Source organism: Betta splendens, chromosome 21 (assembly GCF_900634795.4).
Source record: "Betta splendens chromosome 21, fBetSpl5.4, whole genome shotgun sequence".
Lineage (NCBI taxonomy): Eukaryota > Metazoa > Chordata > Actinopteri > Anabantiformes > Osphronemidae > Betta > Betta splendens.
Genome location: NC_040899.1, coordinates 12,700,284 through 12,715,785, shown reverse-complemented (window position 1 = coordinate 12,715,785; position 15,502 = coordinate 12,700,284). Strand labels below are relative to the sequence as shown.

At 48.2% G+C, this 15,502-nt stretch overlaps 1 protein-coding gene and 1 long non-coding RNA gene across 9 annotated transcripts in view; one reads left to right on the top strand and one right to left on the bottom strand.

The window, feature by feature from the left end:
* The window catches only part of lrp1bb (low density lipoprotein receptor-related protein 1Bb), a 176,085-nt gene that overhangs the window by 44,700 nt on the left and 115,883 nt on the right, over positions 1-15,502 (top strand). For 6 of the 7 annotated variants that reach the window (XM_029136895.2, XM_029136893.2, XM_029136892.1 and 3 more), the window contains exon 2: positions 3,620-3,742. The exons of the other annotated variant lie outside the window; for it this stretch is intronic. In XM_029136895.2, the coding sequence (XP_028992728.1) occupies positions 3,620-3,742 (123 nt within the window). The remainder of the gene's footprint in view (positions 1-3,619; positions 3,743-15,502) is intronic. 7 annotated transcript variants of the gene reach the window in all.
* LOC114847312 (uncharacterized) lies at positions 10,733-15,370 on the bottom strand. 2 transcript variants are annotated; one of them, XR_005897122.2, is made up of 5 exons: positions 15,080-15,370; positions 12,909-14,468; positions 12,018-12,171; positions 11,576-11,634; positions 10,733-11,481 (listed from the first exon to the last, which is right to left on the bottom strand). It is a non-coding gene; the product is annotated as an uncharacterized LOC114847312 (long non-coding RNA). The 2 variants fall into 2 exon arrangements; XR_008693336.1 differs by lacking the exons at positions 10,733-11,481; positions 11,576-11,634; positions 12,018-12,171 and adding an exon at positions 12,193-12,773.

The window sequence follows — 15,502 nt, the reverse complement described above, 5'->3', positions numbered from 1 at the left end:
TTTTCATTGTTGTGTGTTTAAATACATAATTGTCTAGTGCTTCTAAGTCACATGATTAAAGCTGAACAAACCAGCCTAAATGGATCCATCTCACGTACTCAATCCACATTTGCTTTATTACAGCTGTGACCTTGTACAGTAGGTAACTTTCTTTTCATAATGTACTAGAGTATTAGTTGACTTTTTTTAGCTGGGGGGGGGGCGCCCCCCCCCACCCTCGCATCCACTAACAGCGGCCCTGCTTGAGCAGCAGGCTCTGCGTGGTAAACACACAGCCTCAGTCGGCACCTGTTTAGCTTAATTTCCAACGAAGGCCCAGCGAGGGGGAACGACGAGTCCGGCTCCGTCCAGAAACAACCAACACCTCCCATTAGCCTCCTGGAGTGTTGTTGTCACCATGACTTATGAGAGACAGTGGTGTTAGCAGTGTTAAACAGTGATATGCACACTACAGGTGCCCCCTTAGTCCAACATACACTGTGTCATTGCCTGTAGCTGAGGCCGGTGGCTATCGGCGCCATCTTTTTCATCTGCACAAAGCTGCTTTCACACAGTAAAAGGAAAGAGTCGGACGTCTTCTCGTTCCCGCGAACCTTCAGACAGCCCGACGGAAACACTGTCCTCGCTTCCCTCCTGCTAAGCAACTATTAAATGTCACACGCGGCCGAGTGATTCCAGCTACTTTAGGACACAAAGTAGGTAAATGTCAGTAATGTCAACGTCACGTCATGTGAAGAAGAGGCAGCCTGGACTCAGCAGGAGAGTGGGTTCCGAATCACTCACATCTCCACCTCCACTCATTATATACTTTAATTCCATTTATTATAAGATAAATGATCTGAGATCGTAAAGAAGCCAATATTAGCTTTTTTTCTAGCATTTGGAAGTGAATGCTCTTCCTCCACCCCGGCCATCGCTTGACCTTGAGCGCCCTGAAGGCAACGCGCTGCGGGTTTAATGCACTATCACTGCCCTGTCAAGTTCGCGCGCCGCTTCCCGTGTAGCGCTGAGCAAGTTGGATGAGCGGCAAATAGCTTCTTTGAAACGCGGCTCCTTTGCAACCTGCGAGCGTAAGATAGGCCCGACTGAGGAATATGCTCAGATCTGCTTCTCTGTTTTTTTTTTCCATCCGTATAACATAGCTGAAGTTTAATTCACCACTTTGAGCTGTGTACTGCAATGCTGCTTTCATAACGCAGGTTTTGTTTGTCTAGGCCTCGGGCTTACGACTTATCCACTGTACCATATTGTGAACTATGTGACTGATGCAATTCAGGGGATTGTAATGCCCTAGTGGTTTGTGGCGTACGTGATCCGAATGCACTGTTGTTTAGAGAGATAAACGGAGACCTGAGCTCTCGTGTAATTCCGAGTTAATAGGGACCGAGCAAACAGGAGAGCGGATGCAATATTGCAAAAATGCGGGATGCAGGAATTGTGTCGCGCTGTCTGTCGAGCCTTGATCAGAACTCACGCGGCGGCGGCTGCTGGCTGGCCTCCCTTCGGCGGGTTTGCAAACAGTCTTCCCTGTCTGCTCGCCTCCAAATAACTCTTTGTTCCCTCTGAAAATCTGGCACATTTCAAAGGCTCAATGGCTTTAATGAGGCGCAGTGTTGTGCCAGTGGTGGCTGTTGGGTGTCAGGAATGAATCTCATGATAATGTGCCCGCCTGAGTGCCACTGTGTGTCTCCCACTGTTATGATAATGGAACCAGTTTGGGTTTTTTATCCCCACCGACTGAAAGCGGCTGCTGCCTTTTTTTATATTCATATATATATATATTTATATATATATATATTCCCGCCGTCGCCGCTCATTTGATGTTTGTATATAATTATCTGCAGAATGCATAAATGCGGTGTAATGTCATCCCTTCAAGTGTCCTTCTCATGCAAATGCGGCGGGATCGGCCCGGCGCTGCACCGCTAACCGGCGGCAGAGATGTGCAGCCGGTGTCAGCGAGGCTGCTCGGGGAGGCGGCAGAAGGGAAAGATGAATTGGTATGAGAGGTCATATTCCTGGCTTATGTGTGGCCCCTTAGCTTTCAAGGTGAAGTGGCATTAAAGGAGGTAGAACATCAATAGGTACCTGGGCTGTTCCTTTCATGGCCTCCATCACCAGTTGGGAAAGAGGCTCCTCCGAAACCAGCTCCCTGCTTTTCAATGATACTCAATTTATCTTTACTGCTTTTACAAACCTTGAGGCTGTTTATTTTAATTGGCACATGTAAATAAAAGTAAATGTAGTATTGGTTTAACATGGTTTAATGTAATAATCAATATGTGCACTCGATCGCTCTAATTCTGCTTTTGACTAAAATTGGAGCTCGCTGCAAAATATGTGTTTGTTGTCATTAAGTGTTTTGAAGAATATTTGCTTGGATAATGCTTTTTTTTTACATGGCTGCTGTTTGAAGGCAGAAATAATGATCACGCGAGCGATTACTGGCGCAGTGGGCCGCCTCCAGACGCCGGCTCTGTTCAACGCAGCACACATGTTAATCTCTCCGCTGCCTTTAAAGGTCTGATGACTTCGGCGTGCGATTTTTAAGAATGTCTCCCTTTAAAACCCGTTTAGAAAAAAAAAGGGGGGCTTTGAATATTTCAAAGGGGACCTTGAATTAAATCGCAAGATTTCAGATATGTTGCATCAGCGGGAATAGAAAGAGGTAGGATGGATGAGATGTGTGACCTTTTCCCATTTGTCCCGAGGTAGTGAATTTGCTGGAGGGTGATGGGGCAGGGAGCAGCGGCGCGTTGAATTATCACTCCCACCGCCCTGACGCCGCGGACCCGCTCTCCCACTCGCCCCTCTCCCACCACTAATGGGTCGGGAACACACTGGGAGGGGACGGGAAGGGGCCGCGGCCGCGCATTAGGCTCGGGAACAAATCGCCGCGCTCGCGAAGTGGTGGCAGGTCACTTTGTGGTGTCAAATCTCCAGCAAAAGCCGGTGTCGTTCCTCAGAATGATGGAGCCGAGTCCGTGACAGCCGCCGGCAGGAAGCGCGTCCCACGCCGTGACGGGCGCTCGCCGCATTGAAGGGCTGTGATGACTTTTTAGTTGACTGGACTCTCTTTGAACTCGCAGCCCTTCCACTATCACAATGGAAGCGCGGCACCAAGGAGGCAAAAGCGATAAGAACAAACTTGGCAAACTGCTTTGTAACAGTTCGCCAAAGCACAAAGGACGTTGTGTCTTTGTTGGAGGAGAGTAGCTGTCAAAATCCCAACGTCTGTGTCGGCGTCTTTCGGTGCCATTTTAATCTTCTGGAGGGGGAAAAAAAACGGGCTTCCTGTTCTGCCAAAGAACAAAGGCTGAGGTTCACGAAAGATAGCGACAAAAAGATATGTATAATCTATATCTATTGGTTGTCAGCTTCAGGACGTGCACGCGGGTTCGAGCTGCGCCATTTCAAAGGCATTTATCTCTGTCTCATTCACCTTCATGCTCCAGGCGCCAACTTTTCGCTAACCTCAACACCAAATTCATCCACTCCAGACTCCACGTTCATGTTTACGCCACCGCATGTTTTCCTCCGAAACATGTGACCATCGCTTCACGCCGCATCCTCTCTCTCTCTCTCTGTCTCTCTCCACGTTTCCCCTCACGCCACCCAGACGCCGGCGCGTGCGACGCGGGGGAGTTCGAGTGTGGCGGCCGCGGCGCCTGCGTCCCCGAGGCCTGGCTCTGCGACGGCGAGCCGGACTGTCCCGACGACTCCGACGAGAGCCAGCAGACGTGTGAGTCCCCCATTTCACCCTAGTCCATAACACCATGCCCACCTGTCAGCACGACAGGCCTCTGCAGCCAAAGGAGCCGGCGGGTCCCCCGGAGGACGCCTTTTGTTTCATTTCCAGAGTTCCATCACAGGCTTAAAAGGTTCACGAAGCCTTGAAAGCGGATGAATCAGTGTGTTAACGAGCACTTGTGCGCAGATGGTTGGAAAAGTTGAATGGACATTTTATGGGTTGGTTTTTCATAAAGGACAGAATGCGAATGAAGTGTAATTGATGGTGACGTGAAGTGGACCACAGTAAACAACAGAACCCACCTTTCGGTGCTACGTAGGTGGTTAAGAGTTAAATCTAGCACCATCACTAATGATTCTCCAAGATTCTACAAGAGCTTCTCCTCTGATCTGTAAATCTTCACAGACCTGGCTGACGTGCTCTGAGGTCTTATTATTTACACACGTGTGACGCGTGGACTTCCTCGAAGGGAGACAGTTTTAAAGGGTCGTGAGCTAAATTAGGCTTCTGTGAGTCACAATGACACAGAAAAAAGGCAACAAAACACAATTATTAATATTCACTTTGTGTGAGAGTCGTTAAGTATAATTAGAGCTTCATCGCATTGGCTGACATCTGTGCATAAATTAGAAATAAGCATTAATGCTGTGCTAAAGGTCACTCATACTGGAGGTCACTCGTGCTCTTCGGTGGCGGTTGCTGCGCAATATGGACCCTTACTTCAGATGTCACAATGACGTCATCACACTCAGCAGCTACTGTGCAGTACATGCCTGGACTGATGCAAATGTTCGAATGGGTTTCACGCCACTCTAGACAGGAGGCACTGGAGAAAATGACCTGATGGCGATGGATAATCTGCTCTCAGCCCCGGGAAAGCAAACGTAGGCCTGGGAAAACCTACAGGAATACAGTAAATGTTGACTTGGCTGGTAGTAACCTAGCGCATGATCTCTCCCTCCACCACTGTAAATACGCTAGATATAATATAACCCCTACACGGCTGCTGCGGGCCAAGTCGTATAATCTCCAGAAGGCAATTAATTATCACTTTGATTAATGCTGGCTCCGTTTTATTTACAATGCCTGCAGAGGGTAGACGTTGCATATTCATCTAAGGCACAGCTCATTATCATGGATTATGTATTGATAGAAAGTAGAATTAGATCGGCTTCGGCCCGCAAACAGAAGATGGGATTGGAATGGATTCTGCCTCCTAAATGACAGCAAGGGCTGTAATAACCTGTGGAAAGAGATCCTTTATGTAGCATGAAGTGCAGTGAGCAAAGCTGCAGAGGATTAGAATAAAAGCACGTGAAATTCCTCATGGCGTGAAGCCATCAGTACTTTGATTTGACTCTACGTTTTTGGGGGCTTTGTGCAGCCGGATTTATTATCTTATGAAAAAGACAAGGTAATATATTACACTCCTGACATCTAGAATTAAAAAAAGAAACGGCGGCGCCACCGATGGCCCCGCTCCTCCCGCCTCCGGCTCCATCATGGAGATGTAATCACTGTACCTGCAGAGCCTGTGGGGAGAAGGGGGGACGAAGGTGGCCTTGGAGGAGGAGGCCCCGCTTTATCTGCTCAGCCCCGGGTCCCGCGGGGAACGGGGCAGCTGATGAGAATTAACCAGGACGCCGAGGAAAACAGCAGGCGCCGGCGCTGGCGCCGGAGCCTCTCGTTCCATTTTGCGACTCCATCGTGTGGCGCCGCTGAAGTGGAAGGTTCGGAGCGTTGGCGGAGAGTCGGAGGACGTGCAGATCAGCCGTTGGCTCGGCTGGGACTTCCTGTAAATGTATTTCAGTACAAAATCTCCTTTTGCGCTAATGGCTGCCAGCGTGTAGCTCCGCCCCTTTGGTCACGCAACACGCTTGCATACAGTGGCTCGGTAACTGGAATCTTTTCATGGATCCTTCAGGGAGGGATTTCATGGACTTTCGGCTCATCTCAGTAGTGCCGCCAAAGAAGCTTTCTGGACACGGGGAGCAATGAATCCTTTGATTGAATTGTCACTCCCAGAGGAAAATACAATAAACAGGGTCAGCGGCTGACTTCAAAACCATGGTCAAAGACTGTCTCAGGGGTCCTTGCACAGATTCCCCTTCAACAAGCGAGAGGCCACGCTTCCTTGTGCTTCTGCCCCGCGGAGCCGTGACTTCTCCATCGTCAGAGCGAGCTTAAAATAAACAACCACAATCAAATAGTTTTCTTTATAATACGTGTCTGGGTGCAGCCAGTTCATTTCATGGTTGCGTAGCGGACTATAATTTAGTTACTAACTTGTCGCGGGCGCCGCTCAGATGATAATAGCGGCTCAGCTCCTTAATGGCGTTTTACATGGAGAGAGTTGTGGAGTCAAGGAGAGCCAGAGTGAGGCCTTGTTCACCAAATGGCTCTATCGTGTGTTTTATTTAATTGTTGTGGTTTCCTGCACGCCGCTCTCCCAGCGTCAAACCGCAGAGAAGCCGCATTAGCAGCCGTCGAGCCGGAACATAATCATCTTAGGATGTGACATCAGAGCAAAAACTGAAGATTTAATGCATGTATTAAATGATGTGATGTGATCGTTGTTTCTCATTGTCATGGTAACGCCGGCATACACTTAGCTCCAGAACGTCTTTTGATGCTGTTACAGATTTTTGGGGTCCCAGTGTTTTCTTAGGCAGAGCCTGAGTCAAAAAGCTGAAGAACTGGACCATTCTGGGAAATGAACAGACTTCAGAGCAAAATGTGGAAAATGTGAAAACGTGCACTAGAGACTCATTTAAAAGTAGCATAATACACATTTAAATGTTGTGTTCATGAGCTACATATTTGTTGTTTTTTACCGCCTTCATTCATGCTCATGCTCACATGGACTTCTGAGCAGCTTGTACAGCGATATTCCGTTCACACAGAGCCCGGATTCCTTGAGCGGGACTTGACCGGCAAATGTAATTCTGGCATTTCCCGCACGTTAAACTCCCCGCTGCATTTGAACATGTGCGAGCGCTCGACAAGCGCCCGCTCAGAAGAGCAGAGGATGCTCGGGTCTGCGCGTGACCGAGCCGCCTATCGACGTCCTGCAGGTGCTTTATCTGGCCGGCTCCATATTGAAATAAATGTATCAGCAGCGCGTCTGGTTCCCGTGATACTTGGCGCCGGTGTGATGGAGGTTTAGGGGGTAATGTAGCGTAGGAGCTTGTTATTGAGCTGAAGGACGGGGGGGGGGGGGGGGGGGGGGGGGGGGGCTTTTTTGCGTTATGTAACTTTTTTCCCTCTCCACTTTTTCCCCACATGCTGAGAAGTAATTTTACTGTTGACTCATCAAAAAAGGAAATCCAGTGTATGAATAACACACGCACCATTTCTGTAGCTGCATGTCTATGCTCAAGCATGACTTCTGTTAGACATAGAGCGTTTGACTCTTTGAACCTGCGTTACATCATAGTATCTTTGGTTTCAACCTGCCACACGTATGTTGTTTGTTTCCCCGCACCGCAATTACCTCCTTTTTTCTTTTTTCTGCAGAAAACACTTGGAAATAATTCACAGTTTCCGAACTTATGCACACTTCCCCGGGCCTCTGCCATCTGCTTCTCCAGTAGTTTGGGGAAAGGGAACAGACACGACAAATATTTCGTGCGTGCGCTCGGAGACGGCGGCTCCCGCGACGGCGCCGCCGCGCTTTAATAAGTCACTGTAATTACCGCCGTATCTGCTGTCACAATGTGACGGTTGCATAACAGATGAGTCGTCATTCATATTATCCAGCTCTGCTTCTCATACCCCCCCCCCCCCCCCCCCCCCCGTCCGTGTAGGGGTGAGGCCTATGTCCCCAGTGGTGTATCTCACCCACTCACCATGTCTCACCCGTGTCAGCAGCGATGAGGGAGGAGCCTCTCGCAGCTCCGCCTCCGTCTTCACCGCTAAGTCACGCTGACCCCCCCCCCCCCCCCCCCCCCCCTTTGTATTCGCGCCTGGCAGCGGCATTGTAAAGGACGGTGTCCCAGCTTGTCACCTGCAGAGCCGACGGAAAGAGCGTATTTTATGAAGTTGACACGCTCGCTGTCATGGAACCGGGGTGACATTTAAGCACTAAAGTCTACATAATCTCCCGGCTGCCGCGGCGGAGAACAAAGCAGCGCGGTGATGGGAGCTTTAACTCGGAGCAAACACAGTGACACATACTTACCTGACATCTAATGAGATAGTCGGCGACGTCGCCGTGATGAGTGCTTTTCATTTTGCAGTTATGCGGGAGCGAGGACCCGACTCCGGCGAGCATGAAGCAGTGACACTGGGCGTTATTTGTTTATTTATTAATCATGACTTATGGGCAGTCTAATAGATAGTGAAAGGGCTGAGCTCATGCTTTCTCCCACAGCCGCTCTGCAAACACGGTCATAGTCCAGCGATTATTCCAAGCTAGCTCGATGCCGAAGGATATGCAGAGAAAAATACATTCCCTCCCACTTGCACTGTATTTTAACTGTAGCCCTCATTAAAGATGCCTCACAGCTACATGAAAACAAACTTATTTACTTGCTCATGATCAATTAATTCACACTAAGCCAGCAAAAGCAGCCCGAATCCTCAGACGGATTACGTTATGAAATTCCATACATACAAGTCAATTTAATGCTGTATCACAAGCCAACGATAGAAAACATACAGGAGGTTTGACCTTTGACCCCTGACTAAGCAGGTAGGATTAGAATGTGGCTAGTTGCAACTTTGGTCAATGATTAGATGTTAGATTTGAAAACAAAATGGCTCCAGGAGTTTTTCCTACAACCAAAGACAACTTCACAGAGGAACATCTTCCTTTTCTCTTATTTCGCGTGCGCGTGCTGTGTTTTAGCACCAGAGGTAGACACCGTCTGCAATTACGGTGCTGCAGCTGGGGAGCGTATAGAGCGTGGCACCGCTAACAGAGGCACATATTCCTGCTCGGGAGTCGGCGCGGTGCAGATAAAAGCCCAGCGAATATTAAACTCGCATTCATAAGGTGGCCAGAAACATAACTCCAAATGAATGCTAATGCTGCTCACTTCCTGCCGGACGGATAAAGAGGCCGCGTTGTGCTTTCACTGCCCGCGAATGCCCGAAAAATGCTTTTATTTTATTGGTCTTTGCAGAAGTTGATTATTCTTGATCAAATGGGCTGTTTTGTACTGTAAACAGTAGATGTATATACTGTATGTGCCCGACCTCTCTCTACTGTGTATATAGAAAGAGCGAGAGGAGAGGGAGGCTCTGTATAGAATCAACATTATGATGTGATACAAATGTATTACAGGCAACTGGATGCAACTAAATGTCACTCTAACAATGATGTCCTCATCAAATACGTTTCCTCGATGAACCAATAGCCGCCTCGCATTATAGCCTTAATGAGAACATTCTCTCATCGAATACTGGTTTTAGCTTCTCTGCCTACAATTTCCTGTGTGTATTGTTCATCTGCATCTTGTTCCACAACAATTAGAGTCTAACATTTGCATAATAATTGGTCACAAACGTATCTCGGTTGACTTAAAATTGATGAATTGTTCTGTTTGCTTTGCTGTGTTCCTTTTGGAAGTGCAGACTTAGTTTGTTGTCTTGCGGTTGATCCTTCCTCGCCGCCGACTGATGTATTGATTCTTCATTATACAGTGGAGCCGGGATGTCACAGATGCCGACACCCACCTTCATTCCACTTCTCAGCGGTGACATTTTTCTCCCCTTTCCAATGCATTTGATTGAATGCTCTGAATATTATTTAGCAGAGAAAATCTTTTACACGGGAAATGGAGGTTTGAAGCGCTGATGGCTCCACACTTGGTGCTGTGTTCATATAACGAGTAGCAAATAATATTCATTTGCATTTGTCAGGTAGCTGATTATGAATGAAACAAAGAACAGTATTATGCACAAGCAATTAAAGGTTGCAACATCAGGAAAAGTTATATAACATATTGCTGAGGACAGACTATACATGTGCATTAACATTATCCAGGGTCCTTAGTAGAATAAAAGTTCTTGGGCTCAAACCTGCTGCTGAGTCATAAAGTCACAAATCATTTTTTTGTCTTTAGATGCTAATATAGAACATGTGACGCTGCGTGAAAGCCTTTAAGTGGTCGGCACTGACAGAGCTTTGCTCAGTGAAGACGTGCAAGAAAAACTCCTACGTAAGTATTTCCGCTTAATACCTTTTCACAAAGCTTTGGAAAGCAACTTTAGTAAGCACCTGAAAGAGCTCCGAAGATAAGAGGAGAGAACGAGTGGGCTTCACCCTCACCTCACAACTAATCCCTCACTACACGGGGATTAGTTACCAGGTGATCTGTGTGAAATATAAATATGAACTGAGCAAACTGTAAATAAACAGAGGAGGCGAATGCGTGTCAGTCACAGAATCGGTCGCCCTTTCGGAGAAAACGTGAAGGAAATCCAAGCCTTCCCTTCAGGCCTGCTCACACACAGCTGTGCCCTTCTCTGACACCTGTGGCCCGGTGGCCCGGCCCACTCGGCGTCGCTGACGGGAGCAAATAAAGTGCAAGCGAGTCGGCTGGAGGAATTATCAAAGCCGTTACACAGTCAAAAGATGAAGCGTTCTCTGAAACTGGTGCCACATGCTCTATAGAGCCAGTATATAGACAGATGATCCCTCACTGACACGCTCACACCTACGGGCAAATTGTAGGTCCAATTAAGCCAACTGCATGTCGCTGGAGTGTGGGAGGGAACCGGAGGACCCGGAGAAAATGCAAACTCATGAGGAACAACATTGATGAGGAAAAAAAGAGCAACACAGAAGTTTAGAATTCATTGGACATAAAGGGAAATGGTTTAATAGACTGTAAAATGACACACCGTACAGCAGACAATGTGAATGCAGCCAAATGATCCCGTCGCGTGTCTGAAATAGATTCAATGTATGTGTGAACGTGTGGGCGGCGGTGGTCTGTCATGAATTGTTAATGAATCGTCCGACTGTGGTTGCTACTGTAGATTACTCTGCAGACAGACGGTTGGGTCCTCTGTTTACCGGGGCTGCTTGAACGCATCATCGCCACCACCATCAGCGCTTTCCCCGGGTTTCCACGTTTAGGACCTTTACCTCCGACGCGTCACCTTCATGGTGTTTCAGCTGCCGTCCTCGTAACACAGGCTGCCAAAATGAACCCTGGGCTCTTATTTATCACGTATCTCAGAGTCACGGCTGGGAATTATCCAGAAGCTGAAGAAGTGGTAGGATTAACCACAGATTAGTACTTATTAGGAAGCCTTCTACACCTGTTTTGCCTGTGAGGATTACTAGGACACCTTGTGATGTCACTGTTTGATGACATCACTTTCCTGTGCCGACAGGAAACAAGGAGCCAAGTCTGATCATGTGCTTCATTAGATTCAGTGAAGTGTATCACAGTACATAAGGAGAAATGAAAATATGAACTCCTTCCAGTGATTAGTTTTCCTGTAAAGCATTACTGCTGCACATTCCCTGTTGACGTCCGGAGGAGGCGGAGAAGCTGCAGTGACCGACAGCATGTGTTCTCGTTGTTGACGGACCAAGTGCATCCCACACAAGATCTGTCCCTTTTTTTGTCCAAATGGCATCTTTTAATGAGCTCGGTGTCATTAAGTCTTAGCATCTCTCCTCCCACATGCCAACGCTCGGACGCCTTCTCCCGGCAGCTCGTAACCAGTTTGGACATGGAGGGTGGGGTGGGGGTGGGGGGCTGCACAGACTCCTATGAGAAGTCCAGTCAAAGCATGTTTCATATGAAGACCAGACTCGCTGACATCCTTCTTTAAACGTACATAAAGTGCAATCTTCCTTCTTACCGTTTTGGTAGAATCTCAGTCCTTGGAGGCTCTTCTTTTGGAAAACCTTGCATTTATGTCTTGGGTCAAATAAATACAGCAAAGTGGCTGAGTACATCATATCAAATGCCAAGTGTATAAAGGTTAACTGGAGAATATATATTTTTAAAAGCCCTTCATGTTGAGACCACGGTGTCCTTTGAGAAGCTGCGGCTGTGAAGTTGGTCAACTCTGCCCTTGTTTACTCCCTTGCACTTTCTCTGCCTTGCATTTTAGACCTTCGCTTTGTTGTAACGCTTCACACACACACACACACACACACACACACACACACACACACACACACACACACACACACACACACACACACACACACACACACACACACACACACACACACACACACACACACACACACACACCTTGTTGGCGGCAGACGGCGAGATGAGTAAAAAGTCTTTACCTGCGAGGTATCACTGCAGAACGGGACGCGGCCCGGCTCCTCGAAGCGAGCGGAGAAAGCGCCTCGTCAGCGCTGCCGTTAACCGACGGTTATAAATGCGTCGTAGTTTTCCATCTGTCATCGGCGTCGAGTCGCAACGTCGCGCGGCGCCGACCTAATAATTCAAACCATAAGCATGACAGCAGTAATGACTTCAGCACAGACGCGCGGCACGCAGAGATTAACAGTTGACCTTTGCAGGGGTTCATGGGTTTCTCTTAATGCGTTAGGAAGCGCAGGTAAACAAAGCAGGGGAGCTGAATATTCATGCTTTTTACGCTTTATTTACCCTTTCACACCCCATCAGCTCTGAGAACAGCGGCGCCGGCGTCATCTCAAACAGCTCATCTGTATTGCTCGCGGAATTAAAAACTGCTGCATCTGTTTCTGAGTGGGCTTTATTTTACAGAAGGAGCCTAAACTTGACTCCTGATCCCACGGAGCCCTTACGCACATTTAAAAGGAGAAAAGTAACGGTGCAGATCAATAACCAGCACTGGGCAAAGCTCACAGTCCACATCTGTACACTCAGCTGCTCTCCAGTCATAGGCTCCTTTGATTTATTCCTCTGCTTTCATGCAGTTCTAGGACAAAATATGGATGTGGATTGTTTAAGTGGGGCGTTTAAGCGCGTGCACACCGTACATAGAGTGGAAGACGTGCCTCCGAGCAGGGGCGCGGTGGAAACCCAAACCAGCATGCGGGGCGCGTAGACACCTGAGGTGATCAATACACAGGTTTATCAGTTCTGTCAGAAAACAGCGGCTCCGGCTCTTTTGATGTAGACGCGCCGTCGAAGGAAATCAAACAGCCGGCGCTCGTGTTCGCCGTCCGACGGACAAAAATACCAACCTGTGCTCGTCTGATTTCTGGTTTCACTCTGTAGTGTTGTAAAAGTGCGTCGGACCAGGCGTTGCGTCCTCCCGATGCAGATCGATGCGGTTTGAGGCGATGTGTCAGGCGCTCGGCCTCCGTCTGCGGCCGCGATGAGCAAGAGCTGCCGCCGCTGCTCTCGTCCTGGCAGACGTTCAAGTGCCCGAGTGGTTTCACACTGTAATCTGCTCATGATTAGATTAGAGATTTATGTAGGAATAATAACAAGGTTTGGGTTGAAAAATGTACTGCACTGAGTATCTAATGTCATTTTAATTGTGGGATCCGCCAGGAAAGAGCTTGATAGCGTTCTGCTCCGCTGGTGTCGCATATGTCGGGCGTTAAGGTGCTATTTTGATCACAACTCCAACCGTAAATTAAGAAATTGAAATCCATTATTACTCAGGGAATACACCGAAGCACGCGGAGCTTCCCCTGCTGATGATCTGTAATTTTCTTCCGGAATTTATTATTCCACGCAGAGTGGCAGTGGCTAAGATTAACACGATTATCATAATGAACATGCTGAAATTCCCTCCTAGAAGCTGCTCATTTTCCATTAAAGAGACGCGTTGGTGTGGCTCAGCACATTCGACTGCAGTCGCACCTCGCATTAAGCAAAAGTAATTAACCTGCATTAAAGTTTAAAAGGTTATATACTCGTGATCAATAAGACGTGCCTCTGTCTGGGCTCAGAATGGCTCTTTATCGCTGGATTCTGTTCTCTTCTGGAAGCCACTAATTACGCTGCTACCACACGCTACAGTGGCGTCGCCGGTGCAAACGGGCCGGCGTGAATCAGAATCTAATTATTAGGAAGAATAAGAATAGGTACTCGACAGAAACCAGAACCCATTGCACAGAATTATGAGCTGCAAAGGTAATTTGATGAAAGAAGGAACATAAACTTCACAACTCCAAAAATACAAATAGGTAAAGTCAAGCAAAGTATCAAAGTACTGTTAAAAACGAAGATCACTGCTCATGCGTTCAAAGAGGATACGAAAAGCAAAGTAATCGACGGACGCGAACATCAACGCACTGTACAGTATTTAGACAGTATTTATAGTAAAGCAACAGACTGAAGTGCTACTTCAACTAAACGCTTCCCTCCTGGGCAGAATGAGCCCTTCGTGCTTCCTACTTCCTCTCTGGTGACCTTTTTTTTTTAAAGTGGCTGGAGATTTTTGCATCATTAGACAGAACACACTAAAGCCATGCTCCCTCTCGTTGGTTTGGTGCCGGTCCAATCCCTGTTTGCTGGTCATAATACGAACGCTTCAAGCTTAGACTCTGGACCACAGTACTGGATGTTTTATCAGCCTCCGATACGTCTCATAATGAAATCTGCTTCAGATGCTCTCGCTGTGTCTCCAGGGACTCAGATTTCTGTGCATTTGACTTCTTTTGGCTGTGTTTTGTTGGAGGTTAAGCTGAACGTGGACTTTGCTCAGACTGTAACTCAGCACACGGTGGAAAGGCTTAAGACGACTGATCCGCTGTGCACTGTCCGGTGTTGGGTTTAAGCTTCATCAGCACCTTGCAAAAAAAAAAAAAAAAAAAAAAGGAGAGGGAATTTCTCTGGCTGTCAGATGATCGCATGAAACAGCGACCTATCCGGCGAATTTGACTTTGAGCGATCGTCCAACACGGGCCGGGCGTCTGGGACTCGACGGCGGAATTCTGAGCACCTCAGCCGTTGAAGGACCATCTGCGCGGCCCTGCATGACGGATCCACTGAATATGCATGCGCCGTCCCTCCCCTCATCACATTAGATCAGAACCCATGCGGCGACGGAGCGAGAGGAGACGCTGACAACGCGGCTGCATTGTCAGGAGCCCTTGCAGCGGCGCGCTAAGTAGCTCGCTAGCCAAACGGACACGTGCCGCTGTGGAGCGCGGGGCTGAATGCTACTTCATGAGTCAGACTTTAAGCGTCTCATCCACCGCATTTACCAGCATGTTATTGGAAACCCTTTTTGAAAGTTTTTTATGTTTTTTCATGTCATGTTGTAAAGCGCATAACAAAAAAAAAGTTGGGGAAGCAATAAAGGGCCTCAAACGCCTCGCGGAGCCCGGACGGGGTTGCCATGTTTGCTCATGTATGAAATGTGAACCCCGCGAGACAAGGTCACTTATATTTGACTTACCTGAACGCGGCGTAAAAATAGTGTGAGCCGCTGGGGCTTGAAGAGACGGCCCGGCCTTTTTAGACAATGAAACGCTTGGGAGGAGCCACTAATATGAGCGATCATTGTGTCAATGCCCGCGCGCACCTGCACCGCGCTCGCCCACGTCGGCCCCCGTCGGTAAATCAGCGCCGGATGTCAGCGCTCTTCAGTAACGGCCGCATTAATTGCGGCATCTCTTATCTCGCAAAGTGGAAGCGGATGCTGTGAATAAGTAATCGGCCGGAGACGGTCCGAGTGGGCGGGTTCCGATGTGGCGGTGGGGGAGGAGGAGGAGGAGGGGGGGCTCCGGTGGGACGGTTTGCGCGTGCCGCCGCTCGCGTAATAAATCTCCGCCTTAAATGGCTGCAACAGCGCGTTGGTAATTGATATCAATGCAGTTGA